This window comes from Zootermopsis nevadensis, unplaced genomic scaffold (assembly GCF_977971745.1).
Source record: "Zootermopsis nevadensis isolate Lab colony 2312 unplaced genomic scaffold, Znev_1.0 Znev_ptg000046l, whole genome shotgun sequence".
Lineage (NCBI taxonomy): Eukaryota > Metazoa > Arthropoda > Insecta > Blattodea > Termopsidae > Zootermopsis > Zootermopsis nevadensis.
The window spans coordinates 251,455-275,258 of NW_028259178.1; the positions used below are offsets into that span (position 1 = coordinate 251,455).

The 23,804-nt window shown below is 39.4% G+C and overlaps 1 protein-coding gene across 1 annotated transcript in view; it reads left to right on the forward strand.

Annotated features, from left to right (window-relative positions):
* The window catches only part of LOC110837714 (proton channel OtopLc), a 125,188-nt gene that overhangs the window by 11,958 nt on the left and 89,426 nt on the right, over nucleotides 1-23,804 (forward strand). Inside the window, exon 2 of the mRNA XM_087360786.1 lies at nucleotides 12,557-12,631. Within this exon, the coding sequence (XP_087216912.1) occupies nucleotides 12,557-12,631 (75 nt within the window). The remainder of the gene's footprint in view (nucleotides 1-12,556; nucleotides 12,632-23,804) is intronic.

Consider the following 23,804-nt stretch of genomic DNA (forward strand, 5'->3'; position numbering starts at 1 on the left):
TTGAAAATAACCTTGAAATTGCAGTTTCCGAATAAAACCGCGAATGAATCTGTATCTGAACTGAGGTGTAATTAGTTAGAAATGTGATTTTGATGTGACATTTCTACCAACTTTCTGCGTTAAGTTAATTTTCTTATAATTGGTACCCTTTTATTGACAGAATTCAGCCAAAAGATCACACAATTTTTCTCCTTAACTTTGAATATGTGACCAATTTTGTATAAATTTGCGTAAAGTAGGGTTATTTTACTGCAGAAATTATTTTGTTGGTTAAAGATTGTAGCTGTGTGTCCTGTGACATTTTGGCGAATGCCCCAGTGGGATTTTTCACTAGAGGATGCTTCCAGCGTCCTGAGGAATATCTCGACAACGAAAGAACTACGACTTCTGAGATCCATCTGTCTTTGTCAGAATTCTACTACGTAACTGATCAGTTGAATTGGATTAATTATCCATCTCATCTCACTGCAATTTAGGAACTTCAGACTTTCATGAAAAACGACAGATGTGAATTTACCTCTGTACGTAAGCACCCGTACGTTCCTGTAATAGGTGGGGCGAGTGTCACCTTCACGTTCCGGCCCCTTTAACCATTGGCAATGAAGATTTGACCCGATGTAAGGTGTAGAAAATAATTTAGATTTTTCTCGAAATCGATCTCCTGATTACTAACTAAACTTAAAATTGTGTTAGGCCTTTATTTTATTGTCGGTGAATGTAAAGTGACACAGTTTAGCCATATAAATGGCACCACAAAACATTTTAATATTATCTTCCCGCTTTGGTTCAGTATCCGTCTGAGCTACCCGGCTCGTGCCATGCACGAGAAAACTCGTTCTCAGAGTAAAATACTTGTTCTTTGATGTGTAAATTCTAGAGCAATGGCCGCACTGGCTTATAATGGCGATAAATACGAAAATGGTTGTAGTGCTCACGTTGATATTGCTTTCGTGACCAGTTGAACGAGTGTTGGCTTCAAAAAGTCAGTTTCTTGAAACATTCATTACCTTTGAAGACGGAAATCCAGATTTCTCAAATGAAAATCACAAATCTTTATCAACGGTTATTTAATGTTGCATTTAGACAGACACAGACAGACGGACGCCGATGCACATGAGAGGCTCCTGTAGACGCTGTTAGGAACGAGGGTTTAATGACGCTGAATTACAAGTCGTGCGTTACGAGAGATGGATCCATTACCGCTTCGGTGCGCCACGCTTATGTCTTCCAACTTACTTACTGTTATGAAGCCGAGTCCTTCCTGAGATGCTGACAGTCGCTCAGCCACTCAAGAAACTCCAAACATTTTATAGTACCCGAAGGTTCATCACCGTGGTCCCTATCCTAAGCCAGTTGAATCCAGTCCACACCACCCCACCATATGATCCATATTAATATTATCCTCCCACCTATGTCTAGGTCTTTCCAGTGGTCTCTTTCCTTCTGGTATGCCCATCAAAACCCTGCATGCATTCCTGTCCTCTCCCATGCGGTCTACGTGCCCTGCTCATCCCATCCTCATTGACTTGATCAGTCGAATTACATTCGGCGAGGAGTACAATTTTTCCAGCCTCTGAGCAAATCATCGCTCTTAGTTCCAAATATTTTTCTGAGCACCCTGTTCTCAGTCTGCGTTCTTCCCTTAGCGTCAGAGACCAAGTTTCACACCCATACAAAACTACAGGCAAAATTATATTTTAATCTCTAAGGTTTTTGACAGGAGACGAGAAAACCAAAGATTCTGAACTGAATGCCAGCAAAAATTACCTGAATTCAATCTGCTCTTAATTTCCTCATGTCTTATGTGGGTCGAATGAATGTTTTGGAACGAACCCCTTTGAAACAGAAGTAGTGAGAAGTTTTGATGTTGTAATTCAGTGAAGTTAAAATTATAATTTGAAAGGTTAAATAAGTATTTTAATGGCTTTGACAGTGAGGCGGTAAATTTTGACGAATTTGGATCGGGTGTGCTCGCTCCCAATAAGTGAGTGAGGATGCGATGTCTTGGTTGGGAAAACGTCACGGGAAATTATCGGAGCCGAAACTGAATTCAGACCAAACAGTTGACCGCTTCGTGTATTACTTGAGAATGTGAACAGCGTTTCTGTGGCCACAGCCCGCCCGCTCGGAATTAATATGAAATTATAGAGTAATTTAAGATGTTATAACTTTTCTGAATGTCAAATATAAATGTTTCAGGAATTAAAGTTTTTAGATGTTCTCTTGTAGGCTAAAGAATCACAGCTGGAAAGATTAAAGAAAATTCTCTGTTAGTCAGACACGCGGTTAATAACAAAGAGATTTCGGACTGTCGAAGTGACTACCTTCCAGTTGGATAACAAGAGAATTTAAGGTATAGGTTAAGAACTAGATATTTTAAATTTAATTAACAAAACACAGCAGATAGATCAATAGTTCTTACACACGGAATTAATGGACCAGAACAAAGGAAATGAGGAACGTGGCATATTATGTGGTTCGTAAATTTCTCGTAGATTGCCAGCTGTTTTATATATATATATATATATATATATATATATATATAATACGAACTTCGTTAATTAACAACAGTGTGTCTTGCCTCCCTAGTTAACAAATTAATAAATAATTGGATTGATCCCTTAAGAAATTCGTTGATCAGCCGAATTAAGACGTAAGAACGAAGTTAAAACTCTCAATATGGCGGTGATATGAACATTCCAGACAAGAGGAACACTTATCATCGTTAAAGTTCGCGTTGCGGTATTTCTAGAACGAATACGAGACATTTTGATAGTAGACATGATCTTCAATCTTAGGTTTACACAGTGAACTGAAACTTTCTATGGTTGGTAAGCTTGTATTTGGAAGTAACGGCCTACATGCGGGGGTCTTCGCCGCTGGGGGCAGGGTAGGCAACCTAATACACGCCTTCCGCCTCACGTACGACGCCCAAAAGTTCAAGGCGTCTTGGACAGCTCTCAAACCGAACTGTCTTTTTATTGCCAATTAAATCTCAGGGAATGAGGTTTCTGCCCACGTAGAAGTAACATTGGTCTGACCTTGTCCAAAATCACGCGGTCACACCTCAAATAAACTTCCTCGTGCCATGTAAACAACGGATGGCCTAGGAGGGGATCAGATTTGTGTCTGGAGATTATAAGTTGGCCGTAGGATTTTAGGTTCAGACGGTGGTGAGTCTGAAGATGGCTGTCTTCTGGATTGTGTAGTCTGGTTGAAGTTTACCGACGTTTCAGAGGTTTTCCTGCCTCCATTATCAGGGCGATGAGCCATGAAACGCTCTTAAACGTCTACCAGACTACACAGCGCTACAACGCAGAAGACGGCCATATTTAGAAGTAAACCGTACGCATTTCTGAGGAGAATTCTGACACCCCATGGGAGAGAAACCAAGCTGAGCCCGGACAGAACTAGTGTACATGGGGCAGAGCCCCTAAAATGATATTCCCCGGTAACATGGCACGCTTGTTATGCTGACGCCGTATTCGTCGAATTGTTTTATTTTTTTTTTGCGCCGTTAAGTTGGTCATGTTGGTACTCGATTCCAGTTCAAGATGGCGTGTAGACAAAGCGTGGTTAGGTTAGGTTTCTGTGCAAAAATACGTATTTTCGTGGGTTTTTTTACAGTTTTACAGTCGCCGTTTATCAACAAAACAGATTAATATTTGTGAAAATTATATTGAAACAGATGTCCGATGAAGATTTTGAAAGTAAGTCGCGATTAATGCCTATTGCTTCAAGTGTTTGTGTTTTGTGATTTTTGATGTGGTTAGTAAAACGTGCAGCCAACTTCGGATTAAATAACAGAAGTTCTTTTATGGACTCTGCACACGTTCGTAATATCACAGATTTTTTTTGGTCAGTTGATATGATTTCTTTAAAATGCTCGAATTAGTGAGTTTCACACTTTATTATAACGAAGTTAACTTTCAGTATATTCTTAACTCAATAATTTGAATTTGTTGCTATATTGTTATCAATAGGAAGCTGCTATTTTCCTGTGTTATAATCCCCTGTATTTTGTTCAGTTTCTGTGTGCCTAATATGTTGTTTCGTATGTTTTATAATCTTTATAGGTAAACATAATAGTAGTTTACGAGGGCATTGGAAGTATGTCATTTTACATAGGGCCTTTATAAAAATAACTACATGTGTACATGATTAAAATGTTTATATTTAATCCCCTTTGGAAGACTATGTACGAGCATCGAACTTTCTTCATACCCCAAACATCACAGAATACGTGAATTAAGTCATAATTTCAGTGGTAAATTCTGATGTGTTAAACCGTTTTATATTTTAGTGCTTTGAAGTCAGTTTCCTGTTATTCCTAGCTCCATAAATTGAACAGCTCTTTTAATATTATTAGATTCGACATGGGTCTTCTGTGATTTTGCGCCTTGTAGTCTCGTAGTAGGTGACCCGTTGACTCGCATTTCAGAGGTGCGTGCGTAGTGTCTCCTTCGTCAGGACGAGATTATACGTCACAGTCTCGCAGAAAACTGTCCTCTTCGTGTTAGATGATTTATGTATTGTGGTATATATTTTCCCCTAGAAGCCTGGTGGTAACTATATGACCCACCTGCTTTAATATTCATCGAGTATTGTGCATCGTATTGTTCTCGTGGTAAACAGCGATTATTTCCTTAAACAGCGTTAACCAGTTGATCTTTGTAATGGTGAGGCGTTGTGTTTTCTTCGCGGTACGGACTGAATTCTTAAATATTATTTGAACGAGTCTCTGCTCTAAATGGTTAATTAATTATCAGAATAAATTATATTATTTCCTTAAACAGCGTTAACCAGCTGATCTTTGTAATGGTGAGGCGTTGTGTTTTCTTCGCGGTACGGACTGAATTCTTAAATATTATTTGAACGAGTCTCTGCTCCAAATGGTTAATTAATTATCAGAATAAATTATATTATTTCCTTAAACAGCGTTAACCACTTGATCTTTGTAATGGTGAGGCGTTGTGTTTTCTTCGCGGTACGGACTGGATTCTTAAATATTATTTGAACGAGTCTCTGCTCCAAATGGTTAATTAATTATCAGAATAAATTATATAATTTCCTTAAACAGCGTTAACCAGTTGATCTTTGTAATGGTGAGGCGTTGTGTTTTCTTCGCGGTACGGACTGGATTCTTAAATATTATTTGAACGAGTCTCTGCTCTAAATGGTTAATTAATTATCAGAATAAATTATATTATTTCCTTAAACAGCGTTAACCACTTGATCTTTGTAATGGTGAGGCGTTGTGTTTTCTTCGCGGTACGGACTGGATTCTTAAATATTATTTGAACGAGTCTCTGCTCTAAATGGTTAATTAATTATCAGAATAAATTATATTATTTCCTTAAACAGCGTTAACCACTTGATCTTTGTAATGGTGAGGCGTTGTGTTTTCTTCGCGGTACGGACTGGATTCTTAAATATTATTTGAACGAGTCTCTGCTCTAAATGGTTAATTAATTATCAGAATAAATTATATTATTTCCTTAAACAGCGTTAACCACTTGATCTTTGTAATGGTGAGGCGTTGTGTTTTCTTCGCGGTACGGACTGGATTCTTAAATATTATTTGAACGAGTCTCTGCTCTAAATGGTTAATTAATTATCAGAATAAATTATATTATTTCCTTAAACAGCGTTAACCAGCTGATCTTTGTAATGGTGAGGCGTTGTGTTTTCTTCGCGGTACGGACTGGATTCTTAAATATTATTTGAACGAGTCTCTGCTCCAAATGGTTAATTAATTATCAGAATAAATTATATTATTTCCTTAAACAGCGTTAACCACTTGATCTTTGTAATGGTGAGGCGTTGTGTTTTCTTCGCGGTACGGACTGGATTCTTAAATATTATTTGAACGAGTCTCTGCTCTAAATGGTTAATTAATTATCAGAATAAATTATATTATTTCCTTAAACAGCGTTAACCACTTGATCTTTGTAATGGTGAGGCGTTGTGTTTTCTTCGCGGTACGGACTGGATTCTTAAATATTATTTGAACGAGTCTCTGCTCTAAATGGTTAATTAATTATCAGAATAAATTATATTATTTCCTTAAACAGCGTTAACCAGCTGATCTTTGTAATGGTGAGGCGTTGTGTTTTCTTCGCGGTACGGACTGGATTCTTAAATATTATTTGAACGAGTCTCTGCTCCAAATGGTTAATTAATTATCAGAATAAATTATATTATTTCCTTAAACAGCGTTAACCACTTGATCTTTGTAATGGTGAGGCGTTGTGTTTTCTTCGCGGTACGGACTGAATTCTTAAATATTATTTGAACGAGTCTCTGCTCTAAATGGTTAATTAATTATCAGAATAAATTATATTATTTCCTTAAACAGCGTTAACCAGCTGATCTTTGTAATGGTGAGGCGTTGTGTTTTCTTCGCGGTACGGACTGGATTCTTAAATATTATTTGAACGAGTCTCTGCTCCAAATGGTTAATTAATTATCAGAATAAATTATATTATTTCCTTAAACAGCGTTAACCACTTGATCTTTGTAATGGTGAGGCGTTGTGTTTTCTTCGCGGTACGGACTGGATTCTTAAATATTATTTGAACGAGTCTCTGCTCCAAATGGTTAATTAATTATCAGAATAAATTATATTATTTCCTTAAACAGCGTTAACCACTTGATCTTTGTAATGGTGAGGCGTTGTGTTTTCTTCGCGGTACGGACTGCATTCTTTAATATTTTTTCAACGTCAAAGTGTCAAACACTTTTCCCAATTTGTTGGTATCGCACAACGAGCAGTGTCAGACTTAATCTTCAAATGTTTTTTTCCCAAGGTGTAGCGATCGCAATGCTACCTGGTAGACGCTCTTGAATGTATAGACATCAGAAACGCGTCGCGCAACACATCTTAAAGCCAACTACAAAAGTGTTTAACCCGTGACTATGAGTGCTAAAGGAACAAGGTGTGACGACGTACTAACAGGTTTTGTTTACGACTCTGTTCTGGAAAGAACGACCCTCAGTGCTAGATACTTTAGTTCTTTTATGAGGAAGCCATTCTAGTACGTTTAAGATGCGACACTTCAGAATATCATCTCTCGTCATGACCCTCATTAGGCAGTGGCCAACTTCTGCATGTGACACGGTTTCGTTAAAGTCTTGAGGTGGAGTCTGATGGAAACGATCACGATAACTTTAAGTCACCTTCTTGTTCAATTATTTGACAGATAATTTTGAAATGGTTTTCGTGCAATCAACATTCTTCTGCCCTTTTTGTAAGCCGAAGAGAGAGAGAGAGAGAGAGAGAGAGAGGTAGGGATCGGAAGGGAAATTGTGGCGAAGAGGCGACACACTTTATTTTCGTTTAGATGGGGGTGGGGGGGGGGAATTGAGAGCATTTTATAGCTAGAAGGTTCCCAGGCAGTGCCCGTTCGTCCTTTCTATAAGAATAGAATTAGAGTTAAGACGTTAGTGAGATAATCAGTGACAGGTTGATAACGGACGGCGAAATATTTTTCTGAATGTTAAAGTTATAATTTGGATAAGGAGCATGCAGTGGCAACTTGGAATTTGGAAACCATCTCAGCGTTTGCTTAAAGACAGAGGAATGCCAACCTTCCAGATGCACAGACTAGCAGCTAGCAGTCTGACAAACAGTATAATATAGTAGTCCCCTAGGTTTCCCTAACATGAGTGCTAGAAAGAGACCTCATTGGCAGTTTCAGTACGTATGATACAACAATGAAGTTGGAATGCGACGATATGCAGGTTATCCGTGTTTGTCTTTAAATTCTGAAACCGAAGCTTGTTTTAATAATGCTGGTGTCCCAGAAAGATTTGTGCTCATTACAATATGGAATATTAACCTTTATATTTATCTTATCTTCTAACCATTTGACCCCTTCCGTCACATTATCACGTGTGTCTTAGCTGTCAGTTTGTAATCGCCGATGCCCGGATATTCTCATCAGCGTGCGTCCGCAAACATTCTCTCAACCTTTGTTCCACTCAGACATTCTGAAAACCATGTTCTTCCTGTCACGTGACAGGTCAACTTGCACGCCTGTACGGGTAAAAATCGTGATTTGTATATTTTAATTTTTTTTGGGTTTAGAGAAAAATTTGAATTAATGGTAACAGGGCTTCCTGAATCCAAAAATAAGTGTTGCACCGTGTCGCAAAATTATTGTATACCTACCTGTAATAGCACCAGCAGAGTGAGGTGCTTGCATTTCTTATCAATCATTATTGCCCGAAAGCATGCCACAGGCTTGATGATTCGATACCTAACATCGATTATAATCGATTATTATCATACCTAACCTAACCTAAACTAACCTAACCTAACCTAACCTAAACTAACCTAACCAAACCTAACCTAACCTAATCTAACCTAACCTAACCTAACCTAACCTAGTACAACTTTCGAGTTATTGACATTATTTTCTGTAATCTCTTCGTCAAAACGAAATCTGCACCAGGACTCGAACCCAGGACAGTTCAGTTCTGATATATTTCTTCCACCTTCTCTCTGCAGATATCAACTTTGAGAGCAAATGCTTCTCAGACGGTCTTCGAGAAAGCATCATTTCATTTGTCATTGTGCGTTCTAAAACGTCATCTTTTCCACATTTGCTGTCATCGTAATCGAGCGAAAACATGCAACGCAGTGCAGCCAACTGCTCATTATAATTCCCCCCCCCCCAGACGTAAGATTACGTTCCGTTTCTTGACCTCAGCATTTTGGCTGCTGGCTGAAAAGAACGTATCTGACAACAGAACACGCGCGTCGAATGATCTCTTTGTTCGTACTGCCATTTTGTTTGTCAGTAACACGGACGATGAATGAGCAGGATAACTGTCATGGCTGCGGTCGCTCGGTTCGTATTTACTTATGTGTCTCTGCGCGTGCCCAAACACCGAACACTTTGTTAGTTACAGTCAAACCAAGAGGAAAATTCAGTATTTTCGTCACGTGTTTGTTTCAAATTTAGATAATGCAGAGATTGGCAACATGGTTCTTCTTTGCCTAGGTTGGTAGCACGGATTTATGACAGTCGTTTGATTCTGAGAAATCCTTACAAGTTATAAGACACTTCCAGTAATTTAAAAAGAAATATTTTAGTAAATACTTCCTTTCTTACAGTATAGAAACTTTTTGAACATCCTATATCTCACTTGTAAAGAATAAGACATTCGCTACCGGAGGAGATTAACTTTTTTGTGAGATTTCGGAACGCATTAAATTAAAATTTCTTAAGTAAAAATATTCTCTGTCCCCGTTGGGGATCGAACCCCTGTCGTCCAGTCCGTAGTTAGTCAATATGACTGAATGAGCTACCCATTAATATCCTAACATCGTGCTTGTTAAAAGCCTGCCTACTAGTCGTCAGGCTATAAACAACACGCTACTTAGCATCAACTAGCATTCTGGCCGGTAACCAATCACGTGACAGCATTCACCGTCAGTTGGATAACTTACTCTGACTGTCCGCCCATCGCCGGCCTCAGCTATGATTAAGTTGCAATGTCAGTCGACTGATCGATCGATCGAGTGGAGCTGCGAGGTATCGATTACAGTACAAAGGCAGATTATTTCGCTCGCTTCTGCGAAGTAACTTCTAGGATGATGCGAGTTCCGACAGCCATTGTTAAGGCACTAGAGATTTAAGACTTGTCTGACAATGGTGAACCAAAGTAAAGGGGAAAACTGCAAACAAAAACGCGACCATTGTTGTTTTAAAATAGATGTAACTACGCAGATGTCTCTAACAATGCTGATTTGTTCGCGTGAATAAGATATGAATCTAATTGTACGATTTGTAATGGTTCAGTCTAGTGTCAATTATCGCTAACTCTTGCTACAGCTGACGTCATTTTGACACTTTGATTCGCCCAACTGAAGCCGACAGCAAATTTTTGTTATTTTCCCAACAAGTGTTTTGTATACAGTCGGTCCCGGTCAGACCTGTTCCGGGTGCTAGCTGACACGTGCTCATTTATGTGTCGTCACAGAGCGAGAAACAACTGTTGGATGTCACTTCGCGTGCGATCTTCTGCAGGCCGTGAAATATCGCATTGACCACCGGATAAATGAACCGGTTAATGGAAATATCAGCCGTCAGCCTCGCCCGGCGAGCACAATCCATCAGACGGTTAGTTGGGTTTCTGTCCACGCGGGGTCGATCTTACATACTGGCGCGCCTTGCGCACTTCATTTGTTGCCAGCTTCACGATTCAACAGGGCTACCAAGCTTAACAACTGATGGATGTAAATAGCCTACCATTTTGAACGCTTGCCTGTTCGTCTGTCTGAAACATTTTAATCTACTGTCATATTTATTCGTCTTATAATTTCTCACAGTTGTAGTTAGCTAACTAACTAACTAATTAGATGGCTTACGGAACCCGAAGGTTCATCACCGAACTAACCAAAGCCCTCCACCGGATCCTGTCCTGGGCCAACAAAATCCAGTCTCCTTCAACTCCTATCTCCCATAGATCCCGCCTGAGATTATCCTCCCATCTACGTCTAGGTCTCCCCAGCGGTCTCTTCCCCTCAGGCTTCCACATCTCTTGTCCCATCCATGCGCGCTACATGTCCAGCCCATCTCATTCTTCTCGACTTAATCACCCTGACAATATTGGGGAAGGAGCACAGATTTTTAAGCTCATCATTGTGCAGTTTTCTCCACGCCCCATCGTCTTCCCTCCTAGGTCCAAATATCCTCCTCAACACCCGATTCTCAAACACCTGCAATCTGTGTTCCTCCCTCAGAGTGAGAGACCATGTTTCCCACCCATACAAAACAACAGGCAAGATTATTGTTTTGTAGACTTTAATTTTCAGGTTCTTAGAAATCAGACGGGAAGACAAAATATTTTGAACTGAGAAGTAGCGAGCATTTCCGGAAGTATCAAACGTTAACTGACAAACTGCAATTTCACTCTCGTTTCCAACACGCAACCTGTGGCGGGCAGACGCGTTTCGACTTGCAGCAGATCATCGTCAATGTCCTGGTTTAATGCACGAATATGTCGGAACAGTTTTGTGTTGGTGTCATATCTATATGCGACCTCACACATGTTAAATAATAAAATTAAAATGCAATTAATTGCAAAGTCGTTTTGATGTTCTGTCCTATTCTCTGGTGAGTTCTTATAAAACCTCACAAGTAAAACTTCGTTTATGACCGGTAATCACTTACCAAATCACAGTAACGTGTTTGGCTGTGGTGGAGTGCCTGGATTCGTCCATGAGAGAATTCTGAAACAGCGCGATTCTGAGACGCCATGATGTGAGTTCCATGACATAACCTCACACCTTTCATGTGAATTTTGCGTGTTTACATCTCATCTCCCTGAAATGACGTCAGACTTTAAATAGCCCATGCAAATTTCTTAGGAAATTATGTCTTGGTGTTTTCTTATATCTGAAAGTAATAAATATTTAAATCTGTTCATACCCTCGCTTGAACATCGAATGAATAATAATGACACAACACGAGCTTCGGTATAATATTAAAATATACGCCTATGGTTCTGTTTAACCTGTTTTAACTACGAGGCTGATGATGTATATTGATTTATTCTTTATTTTCGAGCTAGGAACATTCAGAATTTATAATCTCCTGAGAGCGAATCTGTTTTCCGATAACATCTTTCCAGCCCTGTTAGGCAAATGTCCGGATAATAAAATCAGGTCACGGCCACTTCCTTTCACATCCTTTCCAGTTCATTAATATTCCAATTGTTTAACGACGTATAGACTGAGCTAATGACAGCATTTTTCAATAAGGAATGAATGAATTAAGGAGAAGATCGTCTGGAACCCCCATCTTGTTTTAGGACTCGTTAAGAGTTTTCATTTTCATTAAAGTAGAGAGGACACGTCAATGGTTAGGAAATGAGTCTGGCTATCAGGAGGTATCACCAAAATTATGATATGGAAAGTATTTTTTCCCCTCAGAAACTTTAATTTCAGCAGAAAGATGTAAAATGTTACTCGAGACGAAAGTTGCTGTTAAAATGCAATCCTAGTTTATATATAAATTTAAATAAAGGGTTAAGGTGATGGACTGAAGAGGGTAGACGTAAATTTAAAAAAATAAACTGTGTTATTGTTCTTTATAAGCGTCTGAAGCTGCAGTTTGCCTGCGCTGTCGATGGTCGTGTCTTCTGATGGCTTCCTCTCGGTTTTTACGTCATGCAGAAGCCGGCGACTGGGATTCGATGTGCCCGCAGGGTTCGAACCGCACCCCCGCCACCTCTGCTGGAGTACGAACATTTTCATAAGCCTTGTTCGTGATTTTCTCTACGTCATTGGTCTTAATCTTTATTTATTACGGGTACAAACGAAATATTGCTGAAACACCTCGCAAGTTTTATCCAGTGTGGCACATCGAAACATGTTTTAATTACATTTATATAAATATTTTTTTTATATTTGTATTATAGACCACGATACCAGATTTCATGAAAATGTGTTCAGTAGTTTCTCGCGTGAATCATGCTTATGGACAGCCAGGCGTGGTTAGGTTGTTTATGATCGTGGCGTTAATGGTGCCCGTCTTTGCCGCAGGTCGCCAGAGGAAGGCAGAATCGGATGGGGGCTCCTCCAGGATCCACCCTCCAGTGTCGCAGGAAGAGAAGCCAAGTACGTGCAAAACCATTCTAACTCTCGAAGCATTTCCTTCGGACGCTGTCGCGTTCTAGACAAGGAATAATGTCCAAGGAATCCTCCAAACACGAAGTTCTAGGGTTTTTATGCAATTTCTTAGTTCGAAAGATAAGTCATCCAGACAAGTTTGGGCTGTAGATAGATTAAAATCGATGGTCGAATTTTACCTTAGCAAGGCGAATTTTATGTATTTTACAAAATTTTCATTTTCTTTTTTGGTAATTGTATTTCGTTTTTGAGTGATTACTATGAGAATGTGTACAGTGCGTCGTATTTACATTTTTCCTTGAAGATCGAACACAAATTCTAAAATATCTTACTTTCTCTCTTGTAGACATTAACTCCTGCAAACGTTTTCAATAACGATATTCATAAAAAGTAAAGCTGTCCCACTACACGCCATGTAGACGCTTGGGGGGAGAGGCGGTATAGCTCCTACTAATTCTTTACCTCGGCACTAGATGGGGGAGTGGTCAGCATCATGTCTCAGCCTTGCTTTACCCCCGGGAAAGGAACTGGTACCTATTGGACGGGAGGCTGGGTGGGCCCCAGAGCTGGTCTGGACGCAGAGACTAGAGGAAAAGTCCTCTGCCCCTCTCGGGGATCGAACCCCGGTCGTCCAGCCCGTATCCAGCCACTGAAAATCCGGCTTTTCTAGAAGATTTCAGAGTAGGATTTGGTGTTCTCAAGGCAGTGAGTCTGAAGATGACTGTCTTCAGGGTTGTAGCGCCGTGTAGTCTAGTGGTGGAAATTTATCAACGTTTCGGAGGTCTTTGCTGCCTCCATGTTCAGGGCTTAAGATGACTGTCTTTTGTCTTCTCGAGGTTAATTATTCCTGACATCCCGTAGCTGAATTTTACGAAATTCCACAGGGAACCCAAGACTCTGTGGGCTGTTGTGAACACGGTCATGAACCTTCAGGTGCAATGAAAGGCGGGGAATTTGTTGACCAGCTGAGCTACTGTCAGTTCCTCAACAAGGACTGTCCTCCATGAAGTTTACTGTACTCCAGCTTCCCGTTTTAACCCTTGCATGTTTTCACATTGACGTAACGTTTTGTGTTAAATTCATAAAGAGTCATGAAAGTTTATACCGAACTTAGTGAACGAGCAGGTTAATTGAAAATTGAATTGAAAAGTGAATATATATTTTAATTTTAACATAAACAGAGAACTAGTGGGATTATGTATACTGCATAACATCATGAAAATCCAGCATTTATGAAGGAGGGAATAGAATTTAGGATTTAAGTGGTTAATTAATCGCAGTTTAAAATTAAAACAGGTACTGAACCAATATATACTCCACGCACGCCCGGTAACTTCAAAGAGGTAATTGATTTCAGTCTTAAGGACACGAAGAACAGATGCTTCTGTATAGAGCGATGAGAACTTTTATGTACATATTCTTTGTTTAAATATTGTCAGTCTAATCACAATAAAATTTCTATTAAATATTAAAATATTACCATAATTAACATTTAAATATTTAAAATATATTAAAATGATGTTCTCTATCGAAATGTTCGATTATAAATGTTAATTATAGTAATATTTTAATATTTAATAGGAATTTTATTGTGATTAGACTGACAAGATTTAAATAAATATATATTTATCACAATATGACGCAACTTTATCATCTCGTACATATTCTTGTGAGGGTTATTTATTTTATAATAATGACTGGTTTTTCCGTAAAAAAAGAAATATTTTGAATTAATATTGAAACGGTTCTTTTTGAAACCAGATGTGTTTATATTCTCAGACGCTAGAATACGCCGATGCCTTTCCGCCTAACATTGGGCGATGTGGTTTATTAAGACCAGTAATTATTTAATTTATTTTTGAGTGTTTCATTTTTATGGATCATACACCTGGAAACGTATCGTGAAATTCTGTCGATTAGTCGTGGCGAAAGCACATTTCGACTCTGACTTTCCTCGATATATATCGATACTGACAGAGACAGAGGTATTGACAAAGTCAAATCGATCGTTAGTGCCTTAAATTAGGCCAAAATCCGTCACTTATACGTCGATTGTAATGTCGTGAATTAACATGACTTTGGAACAAGGCCTAATATCCATCAATTTGTACTTTTAAATTATCTGATAATAAATTTTGCAGACAGCAAATGTTTTATCTGTAGTACGAGACAGCGTCCTAAGATACAGAAAACCTAACCTATGAAATGAGATTGGATTCGTATCGTTGTTAAACGCATCTGGAGAGAAAGTTTGTTCAGAAAAGATTTTTGGTGGTCTTAAAGAGATAAGAACACACACACAACGCCGTTATTAACGGAGGATAATGTAAATCGTGTCATGGCTTTACAAACTCAGCGAGATAATAAAATGAATTTATTCATGTTGGAAAGTAGAGGGCATTTGTGAGATTTACTGCTAATTATACACGAGACTTCGCTTTTGTTTCAAAAGTAGGACGTGTGACGTGCAACCCTGCACTTCACTCTTCGACTAGTGCGATGTTAGGTTCTCATGGCTTCTGAGAGGTGTTTGTTACTGGCCCCATCATCATCGCCCTGAGGATGGAGGCAGCGAGCACTTACGAAACACTGGCACACGATACAGTCATCTTTTACACGCCGTCACGAGAATATCAAATCTCGTTTGGTAAAGAATTCTCTAATCATCATAATCGATACCTCTCGTCGAATTTTAGTCAGGGATTGTGAACTGCGCATGCGTAACGTGACGTCACGAGAGCGGTGGACAGACGACGTGGGGCTGGAACAGCGCGGTCTGAGCATGCGCGTGCTATACGGTTCGGACAGACTGTAGCGTGACCTGGAGAGAAATGGAAAATACTGTCAAAAATGTATCGGAACGTGGTAATTATCCGACCGTTACTAACAGGTATACTCGTTCACATATTATGGCAGCAGTTTTTCCGGCCCGGGGGCGGGGGGGAGATTAAAAAACCTTGAACTCAACTTTTGTTTACACGTGTCTTTATATTTACAATTGTGACAGATAAAAATTGGGCCGTCGCGGTCGCCACCTTCTGAATCCTTACCTACTCATCATTCCCAACCAAGTCGCTTCTCATTCTTTTACCACAATCTTTTGCCTTGGCGATTACCGACTGGCCTCTGGAGACCGGAAAAGTCGTTCGACGGTGATAATCATTTGCGTGAAGTGACAGATATTAGTCCATGAAATAATAGGTTATTTTAGCGCGAAATAAAGGCATTTTGCGATTTTAAACAAAGAATTATTATTATATATATTGTCGCTTTACGCGTCACATACATTTGTTAAGATTATAATCGCAGCCGCTTCTGGGAGTCCTTACTTTGTTCTTGTGTTCAAAACAGACCCAATTTATTTATTCAGTGTTCTGTCTGACGACAGGTCCATATGAACAGGATCCTTCCATCCTTTTCTCTTCTCGGACTGGGACCTGTTCATATACGTTCTTGGCACATGATCCAGAAGTGGTTTGCCATTGCCTTCTTCTGTGTGTGAATGGAGTAATTGTTGGGATGCCACGGAGGAAAACTCCGTGTTGCCTAGACCACGGCCTTGCCCAACACAAGTTATAAATTCGGGCACCGCCGGGAATTTAACCCGAGACCCCAGGATTACAAGGCCAGCGTTGTAACCGCTAGACCACCGTGGCAGATGATCGGTAGTTGCGGAATGAGGGCTGGAACAAACGTCCAGTGGTTTATTCTGGCAGGCAAGAACATTACAAAGCCATTCCAACGTGAAATTCTTAACTTGATAGCCGGAAAACGTGATTTTGTACGAGCTGCACACTTTAGCTTGGCTTTCCACCACATAATTATTGCCGCGATAGACTTCTGATTGGTCCTTTTTTTTACGAAAACTTAACCACGCGACAAGCCATTTAGTGTGTGTAACGGAGCTCTTGGTTTGTTGGACGAGGTCGGGAGGGGATAAATTATCCGATAAAGACGCTAGTAATTTGTTGATCGCCACAAGATCGATGTCTCCTCACACATTCCTATGTAATAGGCACCGCTGGGGTGACGGGGCGACCTTGACCTTTAGGTCTGCGGTTCACAACCTTAGCTTTCCGCCCCGTGTGCACGTACGTACTTTAACAAACAACCGCGGGGCATCGCCACTGAAGATACTTTATCATACACTTTCAACGAATCGATACTGAATGAAACTGGGGATACTCACACCTCAGAAGTCCGCAAACTATGATCTTCAGTTGAAGGCTCTAGGGATTTATATGTGAGGATTCGGACTGGTGATGTCTTCTGAGTTCCTTTGCGACGTGTAGACGCGGCTCCAAAAACCCAAAAATTAACATTCGCACCAACTCGAAAACTTCAAATCTGACTTCGTTAATCTTTTTCAGATTTTATATAAACGAACTATTTGGGGAGGGGGGGACCATAAGTCGGATGAGGGAGGGAAAGGGGGACGTAGTCGTGGATATAAAAGAAAATACGTAGAAGACAAAAGATATAATTAGCAAAGTTGAAACAAGAAAACGTAAATCATTATTATAAATACTAAAATATAGAGATTCACTCGTGAGCGCTGTTTGAGGGAGTCCCTGCGTTAAAACAGTCCACCTTTAGTCTTTCCGAGTCGCTGTCTGTCACACGAAGTCGAGGTTCTGGTGTCATTCTGATTATATAAGTTTAGATACCGATCGCAACCGATCTGGTCGAAATTCGGCCGGTTAATGCGGCGGTCGGAATATCGAGGGTCGGTTAACAGACGTGCTAGTGTACATTTTTTTTTAAAATACGTGTTAAATGCATTGAACAGATTTCGCGCGAGACATTATTGTATATTTTACATCAGCGTCTTTCGAATGATATTTATTATAATTTTTATTATTATATTTAAATTATTATTTATTTCCCCGTAAATTTAACATGAAATTGGAATAAGGGCGACGTTTTTCGGTCTGCTAGTAGTGCAGCACGTGACTTCCCAAGACGGCTTACGTCTCATGTAGTTAGTTATATTAACTTAATTCTCGCGGACTGTAATTCAGAAGCGGTTTTATCCTGACCGCGTAGTAGAAAGTCTAATTCGTCCCGCACCGCGTATAAATGTTTTTGTCTGCATGATTAAACCTGCGAACCAAATGGGCAGTTGACGTTCAATTCGTGTGTCACAGAGATCATCTCATCGCCTGTTCTTGAACGTGCAAGAGTGGCTTTTGGGACTCGAACGCAAAACTGATTGAAGTCTCGTGGAAAATGATCGACTTCAATGAAGTGTTGCATTAAACGTAGTAAAATCATCAGAAGTTACGTAAACAAAGAATGAATAATTTCCATAATTAAAACCTTCATTAATGCACTTATAATAATTATAAATAATTGGTGGTAATAAATTATAATTATATATTATTATCATCATCAGAACTCGTGTCACGTGCAACTAATTGAAGGCGCATTCTTCCTTTAACGCGGGCAGCTCCTGATTAAATGCGACGCTTAATTAGAAAATGTGTTCTTCGAAGTCCTGGGATCAGTGCTCTGCTACAGTGATGTCATGCCACTAAAACAGTATTTCAGATAAAGACACGAATTTCCCTCATCGGAATGAGATCGTCTTCTTCAGCGTTGCCAACAATATTTTGATGTTTAAAAAATTTCCCACAATCATTTACCTTCCCTTCTACGATGATCAATGAATGGGGAAGTACCCCAGTGTCGTATGAACACGTGTAAGACACGTGGAAGTAAAATCCCACGTGTATACTGAAAAGACAAGTTTCCTTACCGATTGTTCTGTTGGTATTTAAAGTGTGTGGTAGCCACGTGTAATGCAGGTAAATGAAACGTGGAATCGGACAGTGCCATGGCTGTGAGATGATGTTGAATCGAGTGTTTGCTTCACTCCTCAGAAGCCTTGCACCTTGGACTGAAATCAAAGACCACGAAGTGCGTCGTAAATTAAGAAACACGATACTTTAAAAACAGGAGATTGGCTCGTCCTGTGTCCTTGTCCTTAACCAACACACAACAACAGCTATTTCAAGTTCCTCGCCATGCATTAGACCTACCGATGTCTTTTTCACAGTCGAAACATGTCGATATTCGTAATTCTCGTTTATCCCGGATTTTTATGAACACGGGGCACGGATTTATGCGGGTAATAACACAGTTAAAACCAACGTAAACAGAAATATACGTTTCCGTTGTTATTTTTATATGGTTCGCCCTGATGAAGGATGTGTTTCGACAAGGTTAAAATGTTAGTCCGAATAAACGACGTGTTACTATAGCGTAAAGGGCGCGAGGTGTCATGTTTTATCCCTAATAAAGGATGAGTATTCTGATGTGTGTCCAGATACACGTTTCTTTGTTCAAACACATTTCGTAGAACACATGTAAATATCAAATCTAAAACTTCTTGACGATGGTGAAGAGTCAATTGAATAGAAATTTTCTTGGATATTATCCATCGTCTAGTAAATATAAAACGTAAAACGACGTTTCGGAGATGGGACTCTATCTCCGTCTTCAGGTTCCTACACAGTTGGACCCACTAGATAGAGCTAATCCCTATCTCCGAAACGTCGTTTTTTACGTTTTATATTTACTGGACGATGGATAATATCCAAGTAAATTTTTATTCAATTGACGTGTAAATGTGTTCTACGTTTTACCGTGGACACAACGAAATTAATTATTAACCAGCAAAGATGACATATCTTAAGTCGCGAGATATTAATTTGTAACCGTCATAAAATTACGATTTATACGAGCCTCTGTAGATTAACGCAGCGGTAATGTGACGACGGGTCAGTGACCAGCGCGAATTGAGATTTCTCTGGTTTTCCTCAAGTCTTTTTTCAAACGGATTCTGAGGTAATATTTTGAGGTTAGTTCTTACTGTAATTTTCGCTGTAAGACACACAGATCATTTCGTTCAAATTAATCACGGCATAACTCACAATATAATGCGTCCAACGTATCTTAAATTTGTATATATGTTTATTAATTTTTTTCATTTATTCGTGCACTATTTTTTTTTTTTAGTTGGAAATGGCAGTGGGCTGATTAAACTGACCGGTAGCCTAACTACGTACGTGTGTGCGTAGTTACGCAAATTCCTACACGTGTCCTCGTTGCTTCAGAGGTTGATGACTTCTGAGGCGCACACATTTTGTTGAATTTAAGAACGCTCTTAAATTTGCCTTCGGGCGGGTTTTTAAGTTTTTTGAGTAACGTCGTCTGTGGTAATAAAGTCTCAGGATTTATCTGTCACACAACCAGGAACATCGTAATTGATGGTTAAGTCTAGCGTTTTTGAAGTTCTGATACATTCAGATAATTTCGTGGTGAGGATTACGTTCAGTCTGCATTGTGTTATTTATATCCGAGATGCTGAGTGATTATTAACTTCAGCATTTAAATTTATTTAAATATCACGCTAATCTTCGGTATACATTAACATCACGAAGGGAATATAAAGTCCATTTTGAAAAGGATAATATTAAAAATGATATGAAGGTGATGTGTTGTGAGGGTGTGGACTGACTGGCTTACGATAACGCCCGGTGCAAGGCTCTTACAGACACGGTAATAAAAATTGTGGCTCTGTTCTCGTCGAGTCGCGCATTCGGATGCTGGTATTTTGTAACTCACGTGTGGTTTCTTGCCGTTGTCAGGGTAACCTAACGGGAATTTGACATTCGAGAAAGCGTATTGTGTGCGATGTACCCGGATCTTATCTGCTGTCAAAATATCGATGTTCATTATCCTTTAATTTATCCCGCGTGTGGAGAAATTATTGCTGACCGTGAAATTCTTATTGAGGCTCTGGTCTTTGATACAGAAGCCTCCGTTCTGTGCTACAAGACTCATTATGAGAATAACTGAAACTGTCCAATTAAAGAACTGGAATTTCATTCAAGTGCTTGGATGTTATGACATTTTAGACTGAGATAAATGAAAAAAACGCATTTTATAGTACATGAAATAGTTACCCGCAAGAATTGTCATCGTATAATTATACCGTCATGACTCGGTACCCAGGGCCTCATTTATTGAAAAGATGTTTACTACGCTCCGACAGCAGTAGTCAAAACATTTTGCGTTCATAGACTCTCGGGTTTCAATCCGCGTCAGACTGCTGAATGGTGAATAAACCATATCTTCTGCCAACGTTTCGACAACAGTTTCTGCTGTCATCCTCAGGGCTGCTGGGTAACAAATCCGATTTGAGAGCAGAGATTGTTCTCGAAACGTTGGCCCGTTCGCCAACAGTGCTGACGGGAAGTTTTTTCCTCAGTCTCTCCAGGTAAGTGCCCAGGATAATGCTTTAAATTAGACCACAACCGTTTCCTTTCAAATTCGCTGTCATCCTCTCATTCGAAGTTATATAGTCTGAGGTACTGAAGAAGTGTCGTTAAACAAACTGCAGATAAATGGTAATATACATAAAGAATTTCTGGTGAAATTGTGGCATTGTAACACGAATAATGTAATAGAAAGTGAATTGATTTCTTCTGGAACGGACATCGTAAATTTGTTTAATGTGGCAAGTTTCTTATCAGAACTTTCAATATTAATAATGAAAAGATATAATATTATTATGCAGAACGTGTTTTCACTCAAGATTTACAGAACACGTCCGTGTAGAACATGTTTGTTTATCGACGTGTAACAAAACCCGTCCACCATCAAAACCAACGCTGACTTTTAATGGCCGAGTGGAGCAACTTCAAAACCATTCTCAGAGCCGCTGGTTCTTACCACGGGACTCAGAGAGACGCCAAATGGGGGTTAAGCGAGTTTACGCGTAATCGTCCGACTGGAGCTTAGCTAATTCTCGGTTTTTATCAGAACAATTCAAATGTATCAATTGAATAAAATTTTTGGATATTATCCATCGTCTAGTAAATATAAAACGTAAAACGACGTTTCGGAGATGAGACTCTATCTCCGTCTTCAGGTTCCTACTCAGTTGAGCCCTCTAGATAGAGCTAATCCCTATCTCCGGAACCTGAAGACGGAGATAGAGTCCCATCTCCGAAACGTCGTTTTATGTTTTATATTTACTAGACGATGGATAATATCCAAAAATTTTATTCAATTGACTCTTCACCATCGTCAAGAAGTTTTAGATTTGAAATTCAAATGTATGTTTGTAATTATTGCCAGTGATTAAACCACACATTCCGATTTTTAGGGTGGTATCCGAAATGAAGGTACATGCATATGTAAATCAGGATTCCATTATGGCTCGTATTAATTACGTTTAGTCGAGTTTTCTGCTGTAGTCTAGTGTACAGGGTTATTCTTAATTCCCTGAAACATTACAAAAAATCGCTGGTCTTCAGTGGTGCAATGGATGGTAACATACGACATGCGGATAGAAAGAAACTCTCCAAGTTTATTTTACATACCTCATAAATGCTCTACGTGTCCGCCCTTTGTGACGCGGCAGACTTCAAGCCCATAATCCATTTCTGTCCATAACCGCTGAAGCATCTCACGATCGGTTTGTGAGATGGCAGCGATGATTTGTCTTCGCAATTCATGCAGATCCCGTAGCAGAGGCGGTACAAAGACCTGGTCCTTAATATACCCCCATAAGAAGAAATGACATGGCGTCAGGTCAGGTGATCGGGGTGGCCAACGAAGCAGCCATGGTCATAGAGCATTTATGAGGTATGTAAAACAAACTTGGAGAGTTTCTCTTTCTATCGCCATGTCCTATGTTACCATCCATTGCACCACTGAAGACCAGCGATTTTTTGTAATGTTTCAGGGAATTAAGAATAACCCTGTATTTGTGGCTTTAACGTCGTGTAGCAGAGTCCTTATAGAGAAGCTAACGGTGGATCATGTCGTCAAGAAATTCGCCGACTTTTGAGGAACCTTCATTACCGTGTTCATGACAGTCGACCTTTGTTCTTATCCTGAGGCACATGACTCCACCTGATCGGTAAATTCTTATTCTTGACTCGTCACTCTGTGTATCAATTGTGTGCTTAGAGACAAAGCACGTACAATGTATTTGTCGAGGGAAATATTCGCAGATTCTCGAAGACGAATGCATAGAAAGCTGGAACATCGTTGAACAATCGTATCGAACAGATGCTTATATTGTACCTTATATTGAGGATTCACTATGCCCTGATCTTGTGTTCGCTTGAATATCACCGCATTTTTATCTTCTAAAGTTGTAATCTCTGTCGGTGAGTTTGTACATTTCTCAGTGTGACACTTACAAATGTGTTCTGCAGTTTTGTTGAAAACAAGGCCGAATTTGAAGAATTATCTCCGGAAAATTCTTATGTGTGTTAGCTCGTTATTACGCTCACCTGAGACTTGACTTACTCGTATTGCGAATAACAACACATTTTTGAGCAGATTATTATTATTATTATTATTATTCCATCCATTCACCATTTTATAGGGAATTTACTTCGAAGTACCCGAGACAGACCTTGTCCTTAAGGTACATAATGCAGCAGCTATTTCCGAAATACATTTCGTTTCTAATAAATGTTACATATATTATATAATTTTATTGTTAGATATGACTAAATATTTTATGAAAGCGTCTTTCGAATGACGTATGAAAATCCTAAAATGGCGGTTTTCTGAAGTTCCCTGATGTCGTGTTCGCCCGGGATGTTGGCCAAATATTTTCTGAGTGACTTGGAGACAGTTCCTGTCGCTCCTATAATTATCGGGATTACTTTTGATTTCACTTTCCACATTCGCTGTATTTCAATGAGAAGGTCCTTCTATTTCAAGATCTTCTCAGTTTCCTTCTTAATTATATTTCTGTCAGTCGGTATTACTATGTCAATGTTTCATATTTATTATTTCTCTAAATGCTGTCGGCGTCCTCTGATTTCTGTGATTTATTTCTAAAACAATATCAATTCTTTTCGAAGTAATACCGGCATGAGATGTTGAGTTGTAAAGTCTAAAATGGTGTTGCAAATTACGGATCATTCCAGAAGCTGAAATTTAAAGATAAAATTAAATAGCAGCTTGGGGAAAGACTTTTGTATCATGTTACATTTATACTTACTGGTTTATAGCAGCGAACAATACGACTTGGTAATAATGCAATTAAGGTAGTCGTGAATGCGTCTTCTGAAATTCTGCACGTGTTTGCTAAACGTCGTTCGCGTACAATTACGAACAGCAGAATTTC